The sequence below is a fragment of the Lathamus discolor genome, chromosome 6 (assembly GCF_037157495.1).
Source record: "Lathamus discolor isolate bLatDis1 chromosome 6, bLatDis1.hap1, whole genome shotgun sequence".
NCBI lineage: Eukaryota > Metazoa > Chordata > Aves > Psittaciformes > Psittacidae > Lathamus > Lathamus discolor.
The window spans coordinates 46,800,700-46,828,385 of NC_088889.1; the positions used below are offsets into that span (position 1 = coordinate 46,800,700).

The 27,686-nt window shown below is 39.4% G+C and overlaps 1 protein-coding gene across 4 annotated transcripts in view; it reads right to left on the reverse strand.

The window, feature by feature from the left end:
- The window catches only part of RASGRP1 (RAS guanyl releasing protein 1), a 44,312-nt gene extending 17,071 nt beyond the window's left edge, over positions 1-27,241 (reverse strand). For 2 of the 4 annotated variants that reach the window (XR_010614142.1, XM_065686618.1), the window contains exons 1-6: positions 26,734-27,241; positions 24,158-24,327; positions 6,915-7,020; positions 4,673-4,735; positions 4,041-4,172; positions 2,800-2,953 (exon numbers count right to left, since the gene is read on the reverse strand). Coding sequence is in view for 2 of the 4 variants with exons in the window: in XM_065686618.1 (XP_065542690.1) it covers positions 2,800-2,953; positions 4,041-4,172; positions 4,673-4,735; positions 6,915-7,020; positions 24,158-24,327; positions 26,734-26,765 (657 nt within the window). In the remaining 2 variants the exon portion in view is untranslated. The remainder of the gene's footprint in view (positions 1-2,799; positions 2,954-4,040; positions 4,173-4,672; positions 4,736-6,914; positions 7,021-24,157; positions 24,328-26,733) is intronic. The other 2 variants (XR_010614143.1, XM_065686617.1) reach the window with 2 other exon arrangements.
- Positions 27,242-27,686: the final 445 nt, after the last annotated feature.

Sequence of the window (27,686 nt, forward strand, 5' to 3'; positions counted from 1 at the left end):
ATTTATACAAGACCATTAAGAATGAGGGCTACAGATTTGTTAATATTTTTAATACAGCTTGTGAGATTCTCTTATTTAACCAAAGTGTTCTAAAATTGTTCAGTAGACACCTGTATGTACCAAATAGATTTTTTAAGCCATTCTTACTGGTAAAGTCAAAAAGAAGCAATCATTTGGTTTTGTTGATGCAATGCTTACCCATTCTCTTGATTTATCCAATAACAAGAATACACAAGAATTTGAATCATCAGAAAATGCAACACAGGGTTTATATATCCATTCTCTACTATGATCACTAATACTAACATTTTACCAAAAATTCATAGCTGTAATAGAGACATATTGCTTTCTTAAGGCCATAGGAGTGTGCTGAATGGCACTGATCCTTAAGAAAAGGTCATAAATTGTCAGGCTGCTATTTCTTTTTCCTCTCCCTCTCTCACTTTCTCTCCACTTTTCAATTTTTCCATACATTTAATGAGAACTATTAACATTTTAAAAAGCAGATATGACAGCAGACATCTCTGGATTTGTCCTCTTATTAAATTAATAATAAGTAACAGTAATAAGTAGAGCTGTCTCTGAGATTACATAGTACTTACTTAAAATTACTGTTTGAATTTTGAACCCCAGCCAGATTTGGCTGGATCTTGAAATTTAAGCAACTACTTTATACAGATAGATAATTTTTCAATATCTGACTACATAATTACGGACTTCATAGCAGTTACAGTACAATTATGAAGCAGTTTGATTAGTTTATATTTTGTTCCCAGCAGCTCTCACCTTCAGAAAAGAATTTTTTTTAATGCTGAACAAATTTATATCTAATATCCTACTTAAAGTTTTGAAATAATTTTGGTGTAAGAATTTATTAAGGACAGCTTTAACTAGATGATCTTGAGGTCCTTTCCAACCCTAACTATTCTATGATTCTATGATTCTAAGACTGTTAATGGCAGATATGGTAAAGAAGTCCAGGTACTTCAATAATTCAGGCGTCTGGTATTGCAGTGATTAACTTACGAGTCTCAACAAGAAAACAGAATCCATATTCTTACAAAAGAGTGTAGCCTCCCTGTATTTTGTAACTGTAAGTTAAAATGGTTTCCGAACACCAGTATACCTGCCATTTTTGCTCTGTGAACGCCACTCCCTGCATTTTGGTTTGCTGCAAGATATACGGTGTCTGGAAGGTTTTGCTGTGCTATATATGTTCAGGGGATCAAGTGTTTCTTCCCGACTTTCAAATGACTGAACCAATGAATAGTTATTCCTGTGACTGACAACACACAAGTCATTTGCAGCCTGTCTCCCAGGATATGCTGCCATGTTAGAATAACAAAAGGATTCTGTGGCTTAGCATACCATGAACATATTCTGTAAAAAGTTAATCTATACAGCTATTTATTAATTACATATTATTTTCTGATCTGAGGTCTTGGTAACTCAATTTATACTAAAACATATGCAGGACTCAGCACATGAAATGTGGACAAGTATGTAACTGTTGGAACTCCATGCCACATCTGACACTCTAACTGCAGTCATACTTGTTATGCTCATTAATCATTAATTACTTTTTGTCTGCACAGAGCTTTAAAATGCTAAGAGTTATATAAGCTTTGCATATTATTACTGCCTACAGGCAGCAATCTGTGCATGACTTTGCTTTTATGTCTTTTTGCATTTAACAAAACACGAAGAGTCATGTACTGTCAGCTAAAAAAAAAAAAGACCACTAACACACAACAGTGAAATTTTCCACATTCTGTTGAGAGCCCCTCTCCTGGTGAGACTTCATCTTCAAACTGTGTTTCAAAAAAGAAAGAAAAAAAGCCAAACCCAAACCAACCCAATTTGTAAATAACAAAAACAAACAAAAAACCCTAAAAAACCCACTTTGCTTTCATTGTTGTCATCACACTGACTTTGAAACCACCTTAGAATTTGGTCTCTAATGTTCACTTTTCTTTTCCATCTGTAAACTGTATCGGGTTTGAATAGAAGTAATGCTGTAGCATACAAGGGTGCAAGCCAGGGTGCATGGGGAATTTAGCATCTTATATGCTGCCAACATAGCTGAAAAAACAAAGCAAATGAAAGAAAACATAAATCCTTACAAAAGCAAAAGATAAATCCTTAAAAATCGTTTGTGTACTTGAAAGCTTGTATAATAAAATATTTTAAACCCCCCTTACATTAAAAAAATGTCATTTTCTCAATTGTTTCCTTATTCCTAGTCTTTATTTTGTTATGCACAATACAAAATGGCAAGCAGAGTCCAGTGGACTTCTGTACAGACAGTCCATTAGTCACTGCACAAGAATGCTGCACTGTTTCCTACAGCCACAGGAGGTTAGCATTCTAGGAGAATATTCCAAGTTTCCTTCATCCCATCTCAGCCTGGTTATTGACTTGAGTCAAAGGAGGCTGCTTATTCCTGTGCCAAACACCACTTGTTCTAACAGAAGGGTAATTTGGAAGAAGATCAAATGGTTTACTTCTCTTCCTTCCAACTGACCTTGCCCCAGCTCTGTTCCTCAGTTGCTTAAAAGGTTCACTCTCTCTCTCTCAAATGACTGCAGCAAAAGGGTATGCACTCAGAATAAGTGCTACTGGCCACCTTCAACACTAGTCAAACAAAAAGAATCTGGACACAGGCTCAGTTTGTCCAAGAGCTTGCACCACAGGGTTAATCTTATAATACTACCCCTCTCCCATGTTTTCTATGTTCTTCATATCTTTCTTTAAAATAAGTAAGTACATAAATAAATTTTAAAAATAAAAATCACTTACTGATATTCTTCGGAAAGACTTAAATTCAAGATAGGTAAGGTGGTCTGATAGCTCCTCTGGCTCAAGGTGATCAAAAAGAAGTGAAACTTTACGTTTCTTACTGGTGTTGGTCTTTACACGCTGTGTCAGCTTCCTAGACCAATCCCTAGAATTTCTTTTAGACAAAACAGAATTACCCTGAGTTAGTTTCTGAAGAGCAAAATTTTCGTCTCTCCCTAATACAAAAATATCACTGCTTTCAGTCCTTACTTCAATAAAAAGTGAGTTATTTGAATTTCTAAACAGCTAGTTCCTTTTATACATTTAAGATTGTATGACAAAATACTGTTAGTCTTTATCATACTGAGGTAGCAAGTAAGTACAATACAACTATTATTACTAAACAGCACAAGATTATATATTGCACTTCAAGAACTACTATCCCTAACTTTGTCTTCAGTGAACAGATCCAGTGCTCCTCCATTTAATAATTCTTACAGGTTTCCTTGACGAGCCTCTGAGTATGAACTCTCGCCCTACACTATTCACCCATAGAGTAATGAAAATTCAACTGCATTTGAAAAAGTTAAAAACCTCTTTCATAACCAGATATAAAATGTATGCCAAATTCTGCTCTGCTTTTACCTGTACAAATTGACACAGTTACAGAGCTCCACAGAGCTATCTTAGTAACCTTGATAACAGGGAAGGTTCTCTTCCTAAGAAAGAGCTATATGGTGTATACCTATAGGATTTTTTCTTGTCAGGACAAGTAATCTTCTAACTAAAATCACATAAAATAGAATCAAGAGTTTTACAATGTAATAAACTACATCTTCTCACTTACCTTTGGTGGTAAAAATATAAACACACTTTTTTAACCTCATCTGTTTTAACCCATCAAAATGTATTCTCCTCTCTCCTTGACTTCAAGTGATCCTTCAAAGTCATTAGGCCTCTACAAATTTTCTAGGTTCCCTAGACAGAGTAAAAGTTATCTAGCATAGAGAATCAGCACAAAGTCTACAGTGAAGTTAAATTCAACCTAAGCCATTCTTGAAATATAATCTGTTTCTCTATGTAATATATATATAACATCTATAACGAAGTATAAACTCTTCTGAGGATAGGTAATATACAACCTATAAATTTAACCCACTGTAGGACAATTATGCTGCTATACTGGAGAGACATTATATTTGAATACAGGAAATTCAGAGCAAAAGTTTGTTTTCTGAGCATATTGAGACTTCAGCACTCACATTTGAGTTGTGTCAATTAGACGACAGTGTAACTCCTCACCATTAGCTTTAACCAGTTCTTGAAATTCCTCCATAGTTGTGGATAGTTTAGAGTCCATTTTGAACATAACCCAGAACTCTGTAATCCAATACCTATTGCACATTGAAAATACAGAAACACAAAAATAGAGGTTTTACTCTAACATCAGTAAGGCTGAAAAGTGATCCAGAATCATTTCAAGTGACTGAGTGGAATTACTAAGGAGAATTACCTACTGAATACAATAGTTTGCTGAATACAATAGAATTACCTACTGAATACAATAGCTGCAATATCCCACTTCATTTTTTTAATAGACCTGTACACTAATATTAGACACAATACTACCAATGCTAGCACTGTCACTTTTCACTGATGGTTAAGATACAGGTTCAGTTAAAAACTGTGACCCAACAATTCATGCACTAGCTTCAATGGATGTGCACAAAGCTGGTTGGGTCTTTCTGTGTAAAACCACTAAAGTGAACCTTGAAAAGTTGAAGCAGTATAGCTGTTTGTCCTTTTAATATCAGCTTAACATATGCGAAAGCATTCTTACATACAGCACATGGATAGCTGGAGACTATTACTTATCAAGCAAGAATATTCTTACCTCACAAAATAGCATATCTTTACACACAGCATGGAAGATTTACTTTCTAAAGCATTAAGATAGGTAGAAAACTGTTAAGGAAAACCACATCCACTCACGTATGATATGAAATGTAACATGTACCGTACCTGTAAGCAATAGGAATCATTCTACTGATGACAAATAATACCAGTTTAGGATTTTACACAAGTGTATACACTTGTGGACTTGCAGGACTGTTAGCGAAAGTTTATTGTACATATGACTACTGTGAGTAATACTGATGTATCTGCCCAAGTACTAAGTAGTGTTTAGTGAAACGATTCTGCTTTCTACATGTTTTTTTCTCTGCAACATGCTTCACAATTTCTAATAAAACTCATGCACTTGCACATCTCACTGGAATCTGAAACAGTAATACTAAATTCATCAATTACTGCTTCTATGAAGAAAGCCTTTTCAGTTAATCACAGTTCACTAAAGGTTTTCAAAAAAAGATGCTATTTTCTTTTAAACGCAACCAGTTGTATACAATGGTAGAGAAAAATCTGAAATGCCTCTCTCTGCAAATCTCACCTTTCTAACTACACAACAGTTTTTATTTGACTTGTCATGATAACTGGAAATATTTTTAGTCTATTAACTCTGTAAAGCACATTTTGATATGGTAGCCAATGTCTTTTGAAGACATGGAAATTCCAGTTGGAAAACAGGTTATGCATATCTTGCTTCTTCTGCTGTAGATTACACACATATTTTCAGTGCTAACACATGCAACTTCATGAAAATACCTTTTGAATCCTACCACAATCTGACTGAAATTAATGGAAGCCTAAAACTACCAAAACTGAGGGGACATACCACCCACTATGTAAGCCCCTATGTTAAATGCCTAAATTAAGCTGACTATAGAACCAGTGAGGTCTGAATAAGTTCCCAAATATTTTGAATGGCCCTGAATTGAATGTCTGAATTTAGATGGTTCACAAATCACCCATAACCATCTAAAAATCAGTCACGTAATTCAGGGGATGGAAAATGGTGAAACTGGGACATCTGCAAGGTTTTTCAAAATACAAGAGCCCAGGCTATCTGATCCATTCAAAACTGGTTTTACCTTTCAATGTCTTTACAGGGAGTCTACAATGTCTATACAGAGAGTGAAAATATAAGCTTGCAAAATTACAAGTCTGATAAAAGTCTGAATCACTTCTCTGACTGTAGAAAACATTACTTCTCAGAAACATACAGGCAATTACTTTCTTCCATTTTCAAAGACCATATGAGCATAAATTAAATGCATACTACAGCACAGTTGGAGCTTAGCACACTTTATCTATCACTTGGTTAGAGAAGCAGCAGGATAGTCAAAACCCAACACTACAGTAAAGCTTGGTTGTAAATGATGCTGCTTTTAAAAGCCAGTAAGATACAGAGTCTGGGGAAAGAAAGGATTATCTAAATTAAATTGTATCAAAATTGGCTGGAGATTGGCTGGAGATTGGCTTGTCTGGTCTGCTTCCTGTACCTAGTCTCCTATCTAATTAGGTGTAAACATTCTTTAAAGCTAAGAAGTCAGGTAATCCAATACCTATTGCACATACCTATGCCACACTTATCTTTTTTTTAAAGGCTAGTATTGCAAATATGATCCAGTAGCTTTGTTGTGAAAAATCTAATGAGCCAGAAACACACTTTTATGACTCCAGTCAGTTACCTCAAAATGGGAGGAAATAGGAAGGAAAAGTTTATTATTTATTCCAGTGCGAGTAAGTGATAGTGTGAGTAAGAAATAATATTTGTTGAAAATTTTCATCTCCAGATGATACAATTAGAATATTTTCAAGAATTGCCCTTTTGTTCCTTGTTCTTCCACTTATATGGAGGACAGGAGGAGAGAGAAAGAGATCTGAAACTTAGGCCCAGGTTCACAGGACTTAACTGAGGTGCCTACATTAATCTTACACCTGCTAGATATTATGTCAAAGGCCAGTGGAGGGTGATTTATCCTACTTAAAATCTGAAATGGAGTTTCATCTTTTGTTCTGTGGTTGATAAGCTAATCCCCCCAAAAAATCCCAAACAACCAAACCCCAACCCTAAACAAACCAAAACCACAACCAAAACCTGTGAAGAACAAGTATATTGTTTAAATAATGGAACAGTAATACACCCAAATATTAAATATCCTCTACTTACCCCTTTCAAAATTGTCAAGTTATCTAATATTACCTTAACAGCAGGTGAATATTAAAAAGGATATAGATCAATGAGTTTCTGAAGCATGTCTGCAGAGGAGATGATAAACTGATGCATAGCCAGAATTATCTTTAGCAGCTGGTTGTTTTGATATGCATTTCCTTCTAAATCTGAAAAAAAGAAGGAGTATTCATATTGAAATCTTGGTATAACTCGGTAAAAGAGGCTTTTTCAGAACACTAATTCTCATCAGGCCTGTTCACCTACGCTATTTCAAAAATAGCAGTAACCTACTAACTTAGGAAGTACATCATTTTTCTGATGAGTGCTACATACCACTATTTGGAAGACCCTTACCAAATTTAAATAAATAAACAAATAAATAAAAATAAGCCAAGCAAAAAAGCAAGTGTCAAAAACACTCGAAATACCCAGATAGTTATTTTTAATGATCCCAGCCCAGCAATGCACTTAAATGCTTAGCTTTAGGCAGATGAGTATAACCTTTGAAACAAATTAATGAATTGCAGAGCAAAAGAATTCAGTTACTGATCCATACTAGTCAGTGGCACAGCTGAACTTATCAAACAGAATGGCCATATTCTTAAGTGTTTGTAAGGCTGTTTGTATAGCTGACATATATAACACAGAAGTACGTGCACAGGTTCCATAGAACGCATGGAACGAGATACAATGTATGCAGAAGCCCACAGGTTAACCTATCGATGCTCCCTGTGATGGACCTAAATATCCTAACACATTTCCTCAAACTATGTGTTAACAAGGATATCACTTGAAGAAGGCTTTTAGATGAGATATATCTTAAAGGTCTTGTGGTCTTTTTTTTTCCATATTCAGAAAAGATCAAGGACATCAAGTAGTAAAATGTTTAAAAGTTTTAATTTCTGTAACACAGTAGTGAAAGTATTTGTAAATATTAACAGATGTTTTTCTACACCTGTCATAAGAGAACCAAAGTAGCCTGAATTGGAATTAGACACCCTTGTAAACACAAAAGAAGATTTACCATTTTAAATTATTTTAAATACGCTGTCCTCTGTGAGGACAAATATAATTATCACTTAAACCAACATTAACAGGAACAATATACAGAAGCAATGCACAATAATGTAAAATGGAAGAGGAAGGTGAAGTAGCAGATTTGAAGCATACAAAATGGCATCTAACATGGGGGGAAGGATTTTTAAATTGCACAACATCAAAAAGAACATTAAACTCAGCCCACTTGCAAAACAAGATAATCCCTGTTAGTCATTAAGCAAGAGTTTCCTATGCCCTTCTACAGGAAGGTACCGAATGTGAAGAGAGGACCCCAGAGCCCAGGTCTTTCTTTTTGAACAATAAACTGGATCTTTCATAGAACTAATAAAGCCTGATTTCCTCTAGATCTGTCTCCACTATTCTTCACTACACAATAGTTCTATTATCACAATATGCTTCCCTGAAAGCCTTTTCCTTCTCTTCCCCACAACACTGCCATAACTCCTCACTCACGCTTAAAGCAATACATGCTGTGGTTGAATCCAGGCTGACTGCCAGACAGCAAATCAGATCAGACCACTGCTGGGCTCACACAGCTGCTCCTACACCAATGTGGGCACCAATCTGGATGTATCTCTCCTACTCACGCAATTCCTTGAGATTCATCTCTTTCCATCAAATTTTAATTTAAGATGGCAGACAGGATGACTCTATTTTATGCAGAGTAGATGTAGTTTAGTAGGAAGATGGCTCAGAATGGCCTAGATCCATAGTTTACAAGTTGCTGTGTATCAAACTGTGAAGCCCTGAAAGCAAAGGACGTAGCTGGTATGGGTAACTTCATTCCTCTAGCAAAAATCATAGTCAGTTTGGAGGACACTCAGCACAATAAACAGTCTTGAAACATCTTACTACAGCCAGCCTCTCAGGCAAGACAAATGTAAAAGTCCTGATGAGCAAATTCTGGCAGAGCCTCTGTGGCCATGGAGCACCCAACTCAGCACTATCAAGCCCAGAATAAGAACTTTATGAGAAGCTCCAGGTGATCTTCACGACTTAACACAAGGGACCATTTAGAAATCTACCTTCTGTAGTTACATTTAAATTACACTTAAAGCCTCTTAACTTATACCACAAGTTCTCTGTTTTATAGCATGAACCAAAGTTTATGCATTCCCTGTTTCACATCCTCATACTTACTCAGGCCTGTAGTATTTGGCATTTTGTACTCTTCCAGTGTCTTCAGGAAGAGTAAAATTATTTTAGGCCTTGCACACAGAGGCCTCCATCAATTTGCATCCATTTTACAAAACTTGGTGTTCTGCCAGAACCTCCATCCAACAACTCTTGTTTAATCAGAAAAGCAGTTCAATATATGGTTAACTTGGAAGCCAAATGGTTATGTGCACACATACTACTAAGTATATACAGCTGTAATTAAATCGCCAACTTTTCAGAAGTGCTCAATATAGATCATCTCCAGCTGACAAAGACAGCAAACAATTCACTCTCCTAGCAGTTTTTCCTCTGTGTGTATTCCAAAATCCTCTGCCATTACATAACATAGGTATCACTTGGCACAAAGCTCCAGACTGAATTTCTGTCCTCTTGAAGGTCACTTTTCCGTTTTACCATGATACAGAGAAAAACAGTATGTTCTGTCTACTGTTAGTGATTAGGTCAACACATTTTCTTGCATAATAAAAGTGCATTTAGGCTTCATAACATTGAGACCTAATTATCTCACAACAGAGATAGACTGCATTACGATGACATGCAATTGTTCTGCACACACTAAAGCAGTACTAAGTATTGCGTTACCCATTCTCTCACCAAACTAAAAGGCTCATCTCCACAAAGAAAAACACTGTATTACTGATGGTTTAAAAACAAATTAGAACACTCTGCAGCAAAATAATCTTAAAGTTCCCACTACAGTTCAGCACTGAGCAGCAAGCCTTAATGGAATTGTAGCAGCACATAATTTTACAAACACATGGCATATCAAATATTTAATGTCATCTTCCTGCCCAGCTTTAAAAGGAAGCACTTTTCAAGTGCATGCACCATGATACAGCAAATGCTACTAAAGAGGAAAATATTGAGTCTGATTCCTCTTCTGTTTATATCTCAAAAAGTCATAATTAAAAACAAATCATGGAGTTAAACTGGTAAAAGTCAAGAACAGACTCCAGCTCAGTTTCAGTTTCTGAACTGTCATTGGATCTTTCACATCTCTGACCACTAGGTCTCTTCTTTCTGGAGAGCCAACCTTCTAAACAGCTGTGTGTGAGGAAGTAACACAAGTTATGTTAAACTGCCTCTCTGCAAATGGTGAAGCAAACAAGAGGGCTTTCCTGACTGTGTTGCAAGAGTGTTTCTGAATGCCTTTACAGTACTCTCTTGAACCTCCAGCAGTTTGTTTTAAACCTTTGAGAGTCAGTTTTGTTTCCGTTTGTATACCTGTTTCTAACCACACACCCTGCTGAGCAAAAACCACTAAGTGAATACTAAACAAAGTGGAATGGGTGTGTTTCAGTCAATTTATCTTAAAGAAAACTACAAAATACTGTATAATCCTCAGCTTTGTTTTACTGCAGCAAAACACAACCCACTGGTTACATGCTTTTCCTCATGTAAATGCCCTTATTGTACTAAGTTGGTTTAATAAATATACTCCAAACAAGGCAACAGGAGTTGAATATACTTTTCCAGTATTTAACTACAGGAGTGAAAACATAAAAACATTTAGGGCTAAATATTTTATTATCTATGTTAGTAACTCAAAGACACTAAAAACTACAGTTATAAAACTTCCATTGCACATGAGACTCAGTACACACAAGACTGAGAATATCCTAATCTAGGCCCACTGTCCGCTCTATTGCATGATCCAATTGGTGTCTCCCTGTTATCTGTAATTTAGAAATAAACTGACGTATCACTTGTTTCTAGTGAATAGTTGAAAGAATCAAAGTACTCAAAAGTCAACAAGGCAGGCTTTAAGAACATACTGCCTGCTTTTCACCAAGTGCTGATGGCCACCAAGCCTGTGGTAAACATACTTAAAGAGTATGTTTGATAGACAAGATAATTGTACTGAGACCTTCCCACTCATGAGTGCAATATAAGGCAACAGGAAGATTGCCAAGGATGTCTTAACTGAACCGAATTCTGCAATAAAGTTAGTTTTTCTAGGTCTAAGAGACAGACCTTCATTTCATAAGCATTGTCTTTATTTCATAAGCAGGTTCCAACTTTATCACCTAGTGTACCATTTGAAATGAATCAGAAGTGAATCACAGAGCACTGACATCACGTGATCCGTGACTAAGCTACCAAGAACATTAATAACTTCTAAAACTCCCCTAAGTTTTTCAGTGGTTATCAAAAAGTAGCACCAAAACCTATACAATGCAAGAAAGCATCAAGCACTTGCCAGGAGGTCTTGTGTCGTGGTTTAACCCCAGCTGTCAGCTAAGTACCATGCAGCCACTTGCTCATTCCCTGACCCCCCCAGTGCAACAGGGAGAATTGAAAAAAAAAAAAAGAATTAAGCATGTAGGTTGAGATAATAACAGTTTAATAATAAATTACAATAGAATCTTATCATATAATAATAATGATTTTGGTTTGAAGGGACCTTAGAGATCATCTAGCTCCAACCCCCCTGTCATGGGCAGGGACACCTTCCACTAAGACTAGGTTGCTCGAAGCAGCCTGTTCCAGTGCCTCACCACCCTCACAGTAAAGAATTTCTTCCTCATACCTAATCTAAATCTACCCTCTTTCAGATTAAAGCCGTTCCCCCTTGTCCTATCACTCCATGCGCTTGTAAAAAGCCCTTCTCCAGCGTTCTTGCAGGCCCCCTTTAGGTATTGGAAGGCTGCTATAAAGTGTCCCCAAAGTCTTCTCTTCTTCAGGCTGAATACTACTACTACTACTACTAAATAAATTCATAAATACAGATACTACTAAGAATAATAGTAATGAAATGAGAGATAACAAAAAGAAGGAAATAAAAAGTGAAAAGTCCTTGACTTATCAAATACTACTTAGCAACGAGTAAAACATTGGTGTGTTATTAACTCTATCCCAGCCAAAACAAGGACATCTTGTTAAGTGCAAAGCTGGAAGTCGTGGGTTGATATACTGCTACACTCTAGTGCCACATAGAATTCTTTCAGATTTCTGCAAAGTGGTGTAGTTTTTTTGTTTGTTGTTTGGTTGTTGGTTTTTTTCTGGTGGATTAAAGAAGATGGTGTGGGGATGGTGTTATAAATTTCTGCGAAGATTATTAAAGCAGCATGTGATTTGAAAACTGGGGCAACTGATGATCTTAAGGTCTCAAAGACCTTGATGAAATACACGGACATGTATGAAATATGGAGGTACATGTGGGAGTACATGCTAGGGTTTAGTGACTGAACTGAAACAGCCGTAAGTCAATGTCTCTGCCTCACACGTGAGGTGCAGTACTATGAGAAAACCTTGGAATGGCTAGAGCCAAAGAAAATTGAATGAAATATTTCATGAGTGTTTCATGGACACTTTCTGGAACTTCCCTTCACAAAGAGGAAACACACTGTTCCCCTTCAACTTAAAACTTGTGCAACACATAATAGTCTTCTTACATAAGGCTTATTATTGCTACTTGGAGTTTGATACCCTGTAACGGAGGTAGTAATTTAACTCTCTTCATTAAATTGATCACATTTAGTCAGACTCAGATTAATGAGAAACCACCATCCTGCTCATCAGTTACAACACCATCACTGCGGGTGAACTAGTAGATTCAACTTAAACAAGGGTGTTTAGTTCTCAGGCTGGAAATAGCCTTTATATTTTAACGACACCTGAAAACTCAGTTGATGGCAGAAATAAGGGCTAAGGAGCTAAAGTACTCATTCCCCTGCTCCAATGCAGAATCTCAAAGCCAGTATGCTTCAGAAACAGTTTAATTTGTTGTTGAAGTTCTACAGTGACAAGGATTTCATAGCGTCTGTAGGTGATTTATTCCAGCACTTGAGCATCTCCATCATTAAAGAGTTCCCCTTATGGTCTAATCAAAGACCTCAGGCAACTTGGGCAGCTTAAGCCCATTATGCCTGGCTCCCAGCAGAGAGGAAAAACATTTTTTCTCTTATCAATATATTTTCTCTATGTAAGGATTGCTCCCCTCGTCTCTTTTCTGAGCTAGGAAACACGAAACCTTTTTCCTCAGAAGCTGAGTTTTCTAGATCTCTGGTCAACTTTGATGTCCTTTTCTGAACCCTTGCAGTTTGCACCTTTATGAATCACACCTGAATATCGTAGCCCAGAGGAGGTCTTAGCATCAGAGTTAGAATATTATTTTTAATATCCTGTACATAATGCCTTTAGCTACATGTACATTTTTATATATGTAAGTGAACATATATAATGTATAAATATAGAAAAAAAAAAACAATTAGGCGCACACATCCCTCTCTGCATGCACTTATCTTAGAGCTTCTGCAATGGCACACTATTATTAAACCATTTTCAGTTTTAAAATCCATCTTCACATTGAGATACTTTTCTGCAGAAATGTTGTATAACAAAGACTTTACTATACCGTTTTTACAACTGATTACCCCAAATGCAGATCTTTGTGCATATTCTTAGTGAATTTTTCTTTATTCTAAATAATCATTTTAAAAGCTTAACATCTTTCAGAAATAACGTAACTTAATTACAATGTCCTTACAAAGACGAGGCGCTAATTAGGTAAAAGAATGATTGTTTTAATTTTAGCTGCAGCAGAAAGCAGGTGGAATCTTGAGATCTCCAGCTTACATTTAATTCTATGCAGGATGGTGGTTTTGCCCCTCACGCAACAATAAAGCTATAATGTTTAGTAGAAAGCACAAAAATATTCAGGGAATTGTGCTATAGCTTCTTTTTTTTCCCCCTTTTTTTAAATAAATAAATAGTCTTATTGTCCATATGTGCTTGCAACTATTAAGAGAGTCATACATAAATTTATTTACACAAGTATTTGGTCTTAGGAGTGGAAACTCCAAAGTTAAAATGAGAACAAATCAGTATATTCCAGAGAATCATACTACTTTGTGATCAATCCCTGCACCCATGGAATGCTAAATAAGCCAAGTAAACACAGATGTTGGAAGAAACCCTTTAAACTGGAGGCTTCTCCAAGTTTACTTCCCCCTTCAAACTTCCTACAGAAAGGAGGGAAGGGGGCAGGGGAACCCACTACTGCTCTTCCAAATATTCGTTAACAATGCAGATATATCCAAGACTCACAAGTGACTCTAATATGCATCCAAAAGGATAATAAGACTGCTCAGTATGAGGGTAGGGAACATTAGGGGAGAAAAACCTCAAGGGAAAAAGCCATTACCCTCTCTCAGAAACAGGTTTTTGGAAAACTGTATCTTGCAGAAAGAGCTCTGGGTGGGTAATTCTTTAAAATGAAAACAAGAAGATAAAAGCTCTTGTCAAGAGGAGATGGGATGATTTTCAGAAATTAAAATGTACTTTGAGAGAAACCAGATTAAATGTGGGTGGAAAGCACTCCATTAGCCTTGGAAATTCAGATCAAGTACATAGAACAAGATAAAAAGTTACCACACACACCCCCCCCCCCCATACATTGTTCTACAGCATGTTTAAAATATTGATTTTAGCAAATTTAGATGAGAACTTTTTAATCAAATAGTCTTTTCCTCCAAAGCCTACAAAACATAATTTGAGAGTTCAAGACTTTTACAATGCTTTAAATCATGATACTGAAGCCATGTGCAGCTTTTGAGCTGCAGGCAACTCTTGAATAATTCAAGTGTAATGGCTGGCAACACAGCTGTGCTGGCATAAGTATTGATGGACAAGACAAAGAAGACTCCCAGAACAGAATCAGAAACTTCTAAGGCTTCTATCACGACTGACCACTGAACCCAGCTGCATGCTTAGCACTTAGTCACCTCACAACTGCAGTGTTTTATAATAAGCTTCTAACTGCATGATTGATCCTGGGGCAGCCAGTCAAAAGAACCAAGGAAGCAGGAAGTCAGAGCTAACCAAAGGTTGAAACTGTAACAACTGGCAGACACCAAGCTGCTTTCCTCTCAGAGATGCTGATGTTGAAGACTGCTAGATCCCAGCTCCTGGCCTTAATTTTCATTACTGATGAATACTCCAATATGACTCCTGCTCTAATATTTCTGACTTACTGTTTCAGGCTTCCCTCCCTTATATACCTAAGCTTCCTAGTCTTTTCTCTAACTTCTAGATATATTTCCTGAATTAGTGCTTACAGACTCTCTGGAAAACCAGCTTCTAACGCAGGAGTTGGGGCATGCCTTCCCACACTGCTTCACCAGCAAGTAGGCTGAAGGTGGGCAAGAAGCTGGGAGGGGACACAGCCAGGACAGCTGATTCCAACTGATCAAAGGGATACTCCATATCATATCATATTGTATCATGTCATGCTCAGCAATAAAAAATGGGTGGAAGTTTGCCAGGGCTGCTGTTGCTTGGGAACTGGCTGAGCATCAGTGGGTTGATGATGAGCAATTAAGGTTTTTTACATCACATATTTTTCTTGGTTTTGCTTGGGTTTTGGTTGTTTGGTTTGGTGGTTGGTTTTTTGTTTGTTTTTTTTCTCCTTTAACTTATTAAACTGTCTTTATCTCAACCCACAAGTTTTCTCGTTTTTACCCTTCAGTTCTCTCCCCATTCCCACTGAGGTGGAGGTTAAGTGAGCATCTGTGTGGTGCTTGGCTGATGACCGAAGTTAAACCACAACAGTTCATTCTTAGACCAAAACACCTCCTGTTCACCACGGACCAAAAGAACCAAAGTTTCAGAAAAACCCCACAGCTCATGCCGAACCTAAAACATACCCAATCAGCAGGTAGCACTATCAAGTATCTACATACAGAAGCTTCCCAACTGTTGATTCAAGCCAGCTGCAATATGCCAAATATTCATCGGAGAAACAATCCCACATGTGTTCAAGTGTAAGCTTTATTGGCCCCATTGTACCAGCTGGCCTACTGCAGAGCAGAATCTTACGCCTCCTAAGTACTGTTGCAAGGCACTCCTTAATATTACTAACAAAGGTATTGTCCTGGGTTCAGCAGTAGCAGTTATTTTTCTCCTTCTTAGTAGCTGGTGCAGCACTATGTTTTGACTTTCAGCCTGGGAACAGAGCTGATAACACCGATGTTTTAGTCTGACCAAGGACTTTCTGAGCCTCATGCCCTGCCAGGGAGGAGGGAAAGCCGGGAGGAAGCAGAGAAAGGACACCTGACCCAAACTAGCCAAAGAGGTATTCCATACTACAGCACGTCATGCCCAGGATGTAACGGGGAGTTACCCAGAAGGGCTAGAGCACTGGGGGGTTGGATGAGGTATGGGGTGGTGCTCGGTCGGGTGGGGTTGGGTGAGTTATCAGTCGGCTGGTGGTGAGGTGTTGTATTCTCTTCCCTTGTTATTTCCCTTATCAATATTATTATTGGTGGTAGCAGCAGTGATTTGTGTTATACCTTAGTTACTAAACTGTTCTTATCTCAACCCGTGGGAGTTGCATTCTTTTCAATTCTCCGATCCGTCCCTCCGGGAGTAGGGGGAGGGCAAGAAGCGGGGGAGTGAGAGAGCAACTGCATGATTTATGGCTGACTTTTGTTTAAACCACAACAGGTACCTGATTATTTTCTATGTTATTCAACCTAAACAAGTACTTTTTTTTTTTTTTAATACTTTTTAAAAACACTTCATACTGGAGATCAACATCAAACATAACTGGTTCTCGGGAACAAGAGGGGAAGACAATCTTACCCACACCCAAAGTGAATATTTTGAAGGTGAACCTTTTTTCAAAAAAAAAAAAAAAATGTGAAGGTTAAAAAAGAAAAGAAGCTCCTGACATCTCACACTGCTGTTCTCTGCCAAAGGAGTGCCACATCTCAAAAAAAAAAAAACCATATTCTCTCTTAATGATCTTCCATTACAATAGAGGTGGCACAAGGCACTGAATTTTTCTTAACATGACTTCTATATATACTTGAGTCTTAAAACTGCGGTGTTTGGAGATTCCTGAAGTCATCTCCCATACAATCTTAACAGCTCCCAACAGGTACTCTCTTACCTTTGCCTTTTGCCCTCTTTTGCACTTGCACCTTCTTATCTCAGAAATAGTAGGGAAAAAGGCAGTATCATGTTTAGAAAGCTATCTTAGCTTTTAATCTCCAGCCTGTCCTGCATAACATAAAGACACAGGGAACTATGTAACAGTCTAAGAAAAGCCTGTCTTCAGACTTTTAAGAAAACAATGCAAACATATGTCTTTATACTTGGCAACACACAGCAAAGCACTGAAAGGCTTCACACTAAAGCACACACAATGAAAACAGTTAACACAGAAAGTAAAATGCCTGGGGAAGCTTGAAGGACAAGTGACATTTCTTGCTTCAACTTCATACAAAGATTGAGGTGAAGACTTAAACTCATACATGAATGGAGAATTAATTATTTTCTATTGCTATCTAAGCTTTTTTGCATTGTTAAATAAAACTTATGTTGTTTTTCTGAAGTTAGAGGTATGAAAGTAGAATTTTCTGTCATATCCCCGTGGTAAATGTAAGTAAAAGGAAAACTGCTTTATAAAGCAGGAAGTCTAAGTTTTCTTCTTTTTTTTTTTTTATTACTTATCATTTCCAAAGTCAAGAACTATTGAGAAGACTGAAGTCAAATTAGCTAAATAGAACTTTAAAATTATATGTAAAGATATGTAAAGTTTCTTTTCTTTGGGAAAGTTTTTTCCACAGGCATTGGGTTAAAACAGAAATCTATTTTCATTTTGGTACAATCAAATTAACTTTAATAGGTAGCTAAACAGCACTTAGAATTCGCCAGAGCAGTAACTACTCTTCTGTTCCCACAATGTCATGAATTCTCCAAAGCAGTAACGACTCTTCTGTTCCCACAATGTCATTAATTGATCATTAACGTACTTTCTGTTGCCAAGCAATATTACAGTTTCTGCACTGTATTTGACCAAATTGCACCCAGATTACTTAACACACAATGATCAACAACATTTTAATACAGAACAATACCATGAACTTTAACTACTTACTTAAACTAAAGTTTAACTAACTTTAACTGGGACTGGAGACCTCAACATTCAGCTTCAGGGGTGAGGGGTGGAACCCTGCAAGTTTGTGAAGCATGAGAGAAAAACAAATGACTGTTCAGGCAAACCTAACAGAAAGAAGTAAACAACCAAACCTGCCTTCTGTGGATGTGCATAGGCCTTGAAAGAAGTAACTGTTTTTGAGTCAGAATTCTGTTAGAATTCGGCATATAGTAAATTGGGTAAAAGGACACAGATAAACTCGGTACTTGTACTGTGATTGTTTTAGTAGCTATTGTATGTTTTAACCAGACTGAAAAATTTATTTATATTAAGAGTACAGTAGGTTTTTCTAGATAACTGAAAGGGGGAAAATTGATACAATTTTCAAATTTTCTGTAGTTTAGAGGGAAAAATGGCTATAGTTCTCTTAATGAGAGAACTCTAACTTGCCTGCTTCATTGTTTGTAAAAGGGATGCAATACTTTCTTGGCTCTCAAAGAATTCCTACGACTCAATATGTTTTTTCATGGCATTGATAAAAGAGTTAGCTACAGAAACATTATCTGTTCACAAAACTAGACAGCTCTGCTAATGTAGTTAATTTTTATTCTATAAAATGTTAACTATGATTAACTTGTAAAGTTTTAGGCAGCTAGCACCTAAGAGAAAATCAGCACCAGCACCTTTGACAGATTTCTGATTTCTATCAGAACAATTAATGGCATCTTTCATTCAGATCAGTATGGAAGTGGTTTCCAGAATTTCTAAGGTTTGTTTGCAAACATCTCACTTTACCACACATTGAGGCAACCAGCCAGTTTAGCACCGATCAGACACCACAGAACAACTTATATCACAATTTACTCTTAGAACTACTTGTCCAAGAGCACTACAACCATGAGAAGTTGCAAATTGCAACTAGGTTCACGTAAGTTTTACTTAGAACATTGTTAATCTTTGAGGTTATGACTTTTAACTTCTTTGAAAAGTAGTAGCCATGGGTTTACATCTTTAATTTCTGGGTTTGTATTAAAGACTGACATAGGAGTATAAACAGCTAACTCCACTGCAAACAGTTTACTGTGGCTGAACTTCCACATACAATTATGCCAGATGCTCTGGGAAATGTTTTGTTTGCTTTCTCAAAGCCCTTTACTTACATCTCTTATAAGAAACCAGACACAGGGATACAGCATGGTGACATGCTTTTAAAGAGGCTATTTCATGATATCTTTATTCCATTAAGCACACTCATCTTGTCTAGCAGTAACTGAAGTGCCCGAATTGTAGGATAAGCATAGGTCTTCCGTGTGCTACAGTAAATATGCTTCTAGTACTCTAATGTAAGAGGCTAGAGAGTAAGATCTTGCACTCAAAGCTTAAGGACAGAAATACCTTTGTAACATTAAAATTCTGAGGTCTTAGGGATTTTTCACCTCTCAAATGACCCTCAAATGTTTTTAGGAAGACACAAGTGTTTATATAAAGCATGACCTTCAAGCACACTCTTGGAATTGTTTGTTAGGTAGATCTAAGTAACCTTTAAGGACTTGAGTACAGACAAAGCAGGAAGATAGCGAACTGACATTATTGTCTCTAAATTAGAAAGACTTGGATTGGACGAATGGACCACTCAGTGGGTGAGGAATTGGCTGGATGGTGACACTCAAGAGAGTGTGGTCAACAGCTCAATGTCTAAGTGGAGTTCAGTGGCAAGTGGTGTTCCTCAGGTGTCAGTATTGGGACCAGCACTGTTTAACATCTTTGTTGGTAACATGGACAGGGGGATCGAGTGCACCCTCAGCAGGCTTGCTAACACCCACAAGCTGTGTGGTGCAGTTGACATGCTGTACAGAAGAGATGCCATCCAGAGGAACCTTGACAGGCTGGAGAGGCGGGCCCGTGCAAATCTCATGAAGTTCAACAAGGCCAAGTGCAAAGTCCTACACCTGGGTCAGGGCAATTCCAAGCACAAGTATAGGTTGGGAGGAGACTGGATTGAGAACAGCCCTGAAGAGAAAGTCCTGGGGTAGTTGGTTGATTAGAAGCTTAACAACACTTGAAAGCCAACCATAGGCTCGGCTGCATCAAAAGGAGCATGTCAGCAGGCCGAGAGAGGTGATTCTGTCCCTCTACTCCGCTTTTGTGAGACCCCACCTGGAGTCTGCATTCAACTCCGGGGCCCCAGCACAAGAAGGGACGGCTGGAGTGAGGCTAAAGGATGGCCGCAAAGATAACCAGAGGCCTAGAGCACCTCTCCTATGAAGGCTGAGAGTTGGGCTTACTCAACCTGAAGAAGATAAGGTTCTGGAGAGACCTTAGAGCAGTCTTCCAGGACCTACAGGGGGCCTGCAAGAATGCTGAAGAGGGACTTTATACCACAGCACATAGGGAAAGGACAAAGGATAATGTCTTTAAAGAGAAGTTGTGGAAGCCCCTTCCCTGGAAGTGTTCAAGGCCAGGCTGAATAGGGCTTGGAGCAACCTGGTCTACTGGAAGGTGTTTGTGCCCATGGCAGGAGAGTTGGAACTAAATGATCTTTAAGGTCCCTTCCAACCCAAACCATTCTGTGATTCATCTTACTCATCCTGCATGGAGAACTCATAGCAGACTTCCAGCATTTGAAGGGGACCTACAAGCATGCGAGAGAGGTACTCTGTCAGGGACTGTAGTGGTAGGACAAGGGGTAACGGGTTTAGACTTAAACAGAAAAGTTCAGGCTAGATATAAGGAAGAAGCTCTTTACTGTGAGGATGGTGAGGCATTGGAACAGGTTGCCTAAAAAAGTGATAAATGCTCCATCCCTAGCAGTGCTCAAGGCCAGGTTGGACAGAGCCTTGGGCAACATGGTCTAGTGTGAGGTGCCCCTGCCCATGGCAGAAGGGTCAGAACTAGATGATCTTAAGGTCCTTTCCAACCCAAACCATTCTATGATTCTAACCTGATATAAATTTTCATGGAACTTGAAGAAACCTCCACTTTCAGCACCTCCTTCTCATCATGCTACTGAAACACTGATGTAATGCTGATCTCTCAGATGTGATCATCTACATGACTTACCAGTATCTCATATGACCCTCACTGTCTCTAAAGCACATGCCTATCATTCCTCAGTTGAAGCTTAAAGAAGACCAAATTTGCAAGTGAAAGAGCACACACTCATCATCCCCAAGTAGATGTTTAGATGATTGGGTTAATGAAACTGAAAAAGCATCTGGTCTTTTCTAAAGCAAACAAACAAACAAACAGACAAATAAATAAATCACTCTATACTGTCCACATTCTAGCATCATCACCTACCCAGCACTCTTGTGGACCCACAGACAACATCACCAAGACCCAATCTTTGCCTCTTGCCTGCTTTGCATAGGTTTTGGATTAATTTGGCTGTCTGGACAAAAATTGTCTTTCTACAAAACATCCTGGAATCCATTTACAAGACTGTTGCAAAGCTTAGCCTTCTCATGTCTTGAAAGCCTTGGGTGGCATGGTTTAGTGGGAGGTGTCCCTGCCCATGGCAGGGGGGTTGGAACTAGACGATCTTAAGGTCCTTTCCAACCCTAACTATTCTATGATTCTATGAAATAACTTATGTTCTTCATAGCTGTAAGTTTGTATTAATTCTTAATACTTTCTTGATCAGAACTTCTCATGATATTCTCTGCAAATATGGCAAAAAGCTGCTCACTTGCTTTACACGCCATTGTTGACAGCAGCTTCTCTTACACATTATATGCTTTTCCCAAACTTGTATAATTGAATCCATGAACATAAATTCAGCTGCATTCTTAATGTAGGAATTGTTTGTGTAATTGTACACATACTACAAGTGCAGTATGATCTTAACGTTATGCAGTATATATTCTGAAATGCGATGCATCATCTCTACCTACTGCATATTGCTATCCTTAACCCTAGACAGCAAATGAATCAAGGGCTTTTTCCAGAAAGTAAACTTAAAACATATAAAGGAAATCTGTGTTCATGTCTTACGGGTTTCTGTATTTTTAATGTTGAAATAAAGCTTGCTCAGATCACAACAACTAATTCCTAAAATAATATCCAAAATATTATAGGTCAGCATATGTGAGACTGAATGTGAGACAGAAGATATAACCTCCTGTCTGAACAGAGCTATTACATAGCAATAGCCTTACATTAGCACCATGCATGGAAAGAAACTTGTTCAGTCACTCAGTTTACTACTAATCATTCAGCAACTATGGGGTTTTCCCACCATTTCTCTCCCTACCTCCACCCTTCCTCAAAATCCCAGATTAAAGTTTTTTCCATCTGTTCCTTTATTAGCACAACAATGTGAAGGAACTTTGCACAGTGGTTTTATTGGTAGCTACAAGAACCTTCTTTAAAGAACATTGTTATGTAGGTTATATATAGTTGCAACAGCTGCATTTTACTATTTATTTAAATACTCTACTGGGAAATTCCAACATGGCTTGAAAACATGCATTATGTTAGAAAAGATGCACAGATACAGACACTACTATGAATTGCCCAGTTCTAGACTTCAGCACCACACATCATAATCCTAATAATCAACAGTGAGTTTAAGATTATGTTTGCAGATGCACTACAATTCACTTTGCTAGATCTGTGTACCACCTGTCAAGGTTCAAGAAAACCCTATTTAGTGGACTTATTTAACTGAGGTAAGAAGCCCTTTAAAAAGATTCACATGCATATATAGCTGAATTAGACAGGTCCATTTGTTTTCTTTTGTCACCTTATTCCTTATAACATACAGATGCCCAGGAATCTGAGAACACACAAGCATGTGTATGCTGTTATACAAAGAGTATTAAAAAAGTACTAAAAAAATATTACAATAATTAGCCAACAAAAATCTCCTATTCAGGGTTTCACCCACAGTACTTGAAATCAATCACCATAACAATTTTACTCGATTTTTATATTATATTTATCGTACCTTTTTTCATAAAAATGTGGACACATTAATTTCAGTCAAGTAGTCACAATATTAAAACTGTATGAAGGTCTTACACAAGCTTTAGTTGTCTTATCTGACTCTCAGTGAACCAAAACTTAATCGACATTTGTTTAGGAATTGGGGCTTTATAGAGTCCAGTATGTTCTTTACAATAATTAAATGGACGAGAAAAGAGCTAAAAAGAAGCAAAACATTACTGACAATTACTTGTTTCATCAGCTTTTCTCAGCCATGCATTTCTCTGCACATGCTAGTTTAAAAAAAAAAGCATAAAAATTTCTAATGAATGTGAAACATCAGTCATTGTTTACATGTTTACACAGTATTTATGTGCTTTATCACTAGATCACCACTATATGTTACTATTTACCTATAGATTAATTATTTTAGAGCCTAGTGGGTTTTCAAGTACATTTATTTTCCAAAGACTACTCTGCAGCTAGGACTTTGCCACATATGGTTTGGGAATAGTTTATAGGGCTGAAAGACAGCAATGAACAAAACAGATGTACTACTTACAAGCAAATTATTCACAATCATTTTGAGTGCCTTCAGTACTAATATATTTTAATAATATAAAACACATTTTGTAATTAAAAAAGTTGGAAAAAGAAACTAGGGATGTAGGACTCGGGGAAAAGTCATGCTTGTTCACATGTTAAAGTTCTTATTGTAAAAGGACAGATGGGTAACAGATTAAAAAAGGTATACAGTTGTGAATTTTGTTTGTATTCTTTCTGTTTTGTAGAGAAGCAACTTCAAATACATAGATAATGAAAGAAGCAATCCAATGCTATTTCATTAATCTAATTTAAAAATAGCCCTGCTAATTTCAAGATGTTTTATATAAGCACATAGTTTGCAAACATTTTGAGAATATTACTGCAATACGCGAATACAATGATTATTTGCTAAAGTTTACCAAATTGGTACTTGAAGGAACAACAAAAAAACACACACAGAAGTATAGATGACTGGCGTTTGTCTTATTCTCTCAAGGAAAAGCAGTAGTCAAACTAATCTCTCATATTACACTTATATATACATAAACAGATTCACAGATCTATAAGAATGTGGTCACCTACAGCATAGCAAATTCTCAGTCATGCCTTTCTACTCCACTAATAAATCAATGTAATTCACTATTAAGTGACATAAATGTAGCCAGAATGGTAACAAATTAACAAAATTCTAAAATCATCCAGCCACTCACCAAAAGACTGAATGCAGGTTTCAAGAAGATCTTCCAAAGTGGCCCCTTTGGCTAAGTGCCCCAACGGCACCATTGTGACCTGGGTAAGATGTGAGATGCTAGGACAATGACCGATCTGCTTCAGCTCAAGTGCTGATTCAGGGGCTGTGCTGCATGCTTGGGCAGGTTGCCTAAAAGAAAGCACAATGGTGAAGTAAATACAAGACGATCCAGTGGTAAATTTTACACTGCTTGGGAAAGGAGGAGAGATTTAAAGGGTTATTATCCCCCTGTAGCTAGGCTGCTGAAAGACCTAACCCTCCCACTTAATACGCACACCAAAGAGACTGCTCAGTAAATGACTTCCCCCTCTCCCCCTTCTAAATATGGATTGTAGAGTACACAGTTATAGAGCTCCTTGAATAATTTCAGAATACTTTCAGAAGTACTGGTTCTTTGTTGGGGACTTCTGTTTACATTACAGCATAAGCATAAAACCCCCTCAAACTACGTAACAGGAATATTGCAATGCAGTAATCTACTACCACATATTTGTGTGCCCACCAAAAGCAAAGGTGGAAAAAAAATAACTATAATCAAATAATACACACACTAGCTTTATTCATTTCACTTGGAAAATCACTATTAGGTAACAAAATATCAGTGCAACTTTACAGTGGAGTATTTCACAATTAAAACTAAAACAAATCAAATAAAGCATATTAATTTGCATATGTTCTATACTATTATTTCTTACCAAGTTGTTTTAAAATTGCATGCATGATTAATGTCTTTAATAATAGAGATAAAAGAGACCAAAATAAAGCCCATATCTAGTTTTAAGCTTGTATTTTGATCATATAAAATCTTAAATTTCAAGAATGCGTATGTTTACAGACAGAAGTAAAGGCTGTTCATTGTCTGCATACAAGTTCATAATTCTGCATGAAATAGTAAAGAGGTACGTTTTTATATCAATGAAAAGTGCTGAAACATTTTTGCCTGCAAAGAACAGGAACCACCGCAAAATCTGACTTGAGAATATAACCACACAGTTCACAAAAGGGCAACAACCACTGGTGTTTCAATAAAACGGGTTTATTTCAAGGACAATTTACACTCTACAGTCTCCCTAAGCAAGTGACTCCCGCATCTTTAAGATGCTACCTTCAGCTTTCATACGAATTTTCTTTGAACACTATACTAGACTTCATTAAAAAACAGTCCTGGGAAAAAAAGCAGAGAAATTTATACAGTGTGCGTATCACATACAGAAAAGGAGGGGAAAGACACAAACATTCCCATACAGACACTCCTGGATGAAGCTGGAAATACGCACACCTTATGAAGACCGACTGGACCTTACCTCACCCCAGTCAAGCCTTTTTCCGTCTCATTTGAATACTGAGAAAACCATGAAACTACACGTGATGTCACTCACAACCCAACACAGACCCCAGGCCTCCGTAGTTAAAAAAGTCAGGAAAATGCAGTCCAGATCCCGCAGAAGCAGTGACCATCATGCAGCTCCTCCGTAGTTAAGCTAACAGTGGCTATGCAAAGAATGTTCCCTTCCCCCTTTCTCTAAATTTCCCTCTTAGCTTTGTGATCTGACTTCCTGTTCTCATCTGAAAAGAGCAAGAGCCTGTTCAGCTTTCAGAGTTTTCTTTTTACAAGCTGAAACCCCTCTCTTAGCTTTATTCCAGTGCCTCTTGAACACAGGGCATAGGATCTTAGCAATGCAGTAGTAACGAAGTAGGAGTTACAGCACAAGTTATTTTTAGGTTTTGGCAACAGAGCACAGAAAAAACTAAAGCGTCCACACCCCAAAAAAAGTTTGCAGTAACACTGTGGCCAACTTGGCTGGACTGGACAAGCAAAACTGGGCCGGTGGCACGGCTGGAACTAACGTGTCGTTCATTAGAATGGATCCCCTTGCCTCAGCTGCTTGACATAAAATATAGATTAAAGCTGTGCGGGGGGGGGGAGGGGACACACGACACGAGCACCCTGCATTCCCACTGCACACTAATCGGCGGTGGGGAAGAACCACAAACAAATGATCACCAGCCCCACAAGTGGCACCGGGGCAGGTGGCGTTCCCCCGGCGAGGAGGGTGGGCAGGAGCCTTGCGCCCCGGACCCTCGCTCCGCGCCCCGCCGGCGGTGCCGCAGGTAACAGGAGCCCGAGTGAAGGCCGCGCCGCCCCTCCCGCCCAGCCGTCTCGCCGGGACCGTAAGGTGAGGTTTCTCCCTGCCCGGGCTGACCGACCTGCCCTGCGCACCCCCGTACTCAAAAGGGTAAAGCAACGCCCTCCCCTCACACCCCCTCTCCGTGCTTCTTTCGCTCCTCTTTCCCACCCGGCCCCCACGGAGCCCCAGACGCTCGGACCACCCCCCCCCCCCCCGGAAGCCCCCGCTGGGCAGCACAGCACCAGCGCACCGCGCCCGTGCCCACCGCGCCGGGCGGGCTTATCACACTCCCAGGCACAGCGGTGTGTGACCCCCAGCCCTGCCGCCGGACCGCAGCCCGCCCCGTGGCAGGACACCGTCCCGGGAGAGCGGGAGGCGGCGCCGGGGGAATTAAAGCGCAACTCACTGGGTTTCTCTCCTTTTCCTCAAGGTTCCCATGCCGGTGCCAGCCGCAGCTCCGCCGCCCGGCCGAGTCTGCCCGCAGCGCAGGGAGCGGGGCTGCGCCGGGCGGGGGAGGCCGGGGGGAGCGGCGCGGTCCCGCGCATCGCCTCCTCCAGCCTCGCCGCTCTCCCGCTCCCCGTCTCGCCTCGGGAGGAGCCTGAAAGCAATTCAAGTGGGGCAGCGGCGGCGGCTCCGCCACCCGTGACGAGCGCAGGCGAAGATCTTATCGGCAGAAGGAAGTACTGAGCTACTGGGCTGCTCTTCTCTGAAGCCACCGGATTTACCGGGTACCCAAACACGCTCTCCGGCTCACACCATCCGGCTCTAAAACCGCCGCAACTTTTTCCACAGCACAACTTTGGCCGAGCTGGTCAGTGCAGGGCAGGGAAGGGCAGGGAGAGCCCACTCCCCACGGCGGGATGAGCCATCGGGGCTCACGGGGGCAGAGGACCGCGGCTGCCGGGGCGGGGGGGGGGTTTGCGAATCCCCGACCAAACCGCAGCCTCTGACAGCAGCGGGGTTACGTGGCTGCGGGTGGAGTGATTGGCTGGGTCGCCAACGGAGGGGTGGGGTGTCCGCCGGGGCCCGGCCGACACCTGCCGCGGGGGAGAACAGGACGGAAGACGGTAGACAGCCCCGGGACCCTCAGCGTACAGCCCCGGGACCCTCGGCGTACAGCCCCGGGACCCTCGGCGTACAGCCCCGGGACCCTCGGAGTACAGCCCCGGGGTGGTGCGCGGCGGAGCCTGGCGAGCGGCCGGGCCGACGGAAAGGCGCCCGGGACATTGAGCCCTGCGTCGGCAGGAGCCCGCGGCTGCTCCGCTCCGTGGTATGCTCTGTGTCTGCGGGATGCTGGGGTGGGTGCCGAGAGGTGATAACACCCACGCTGGCAATTACGGTTTTAAAGAGACTGATTAT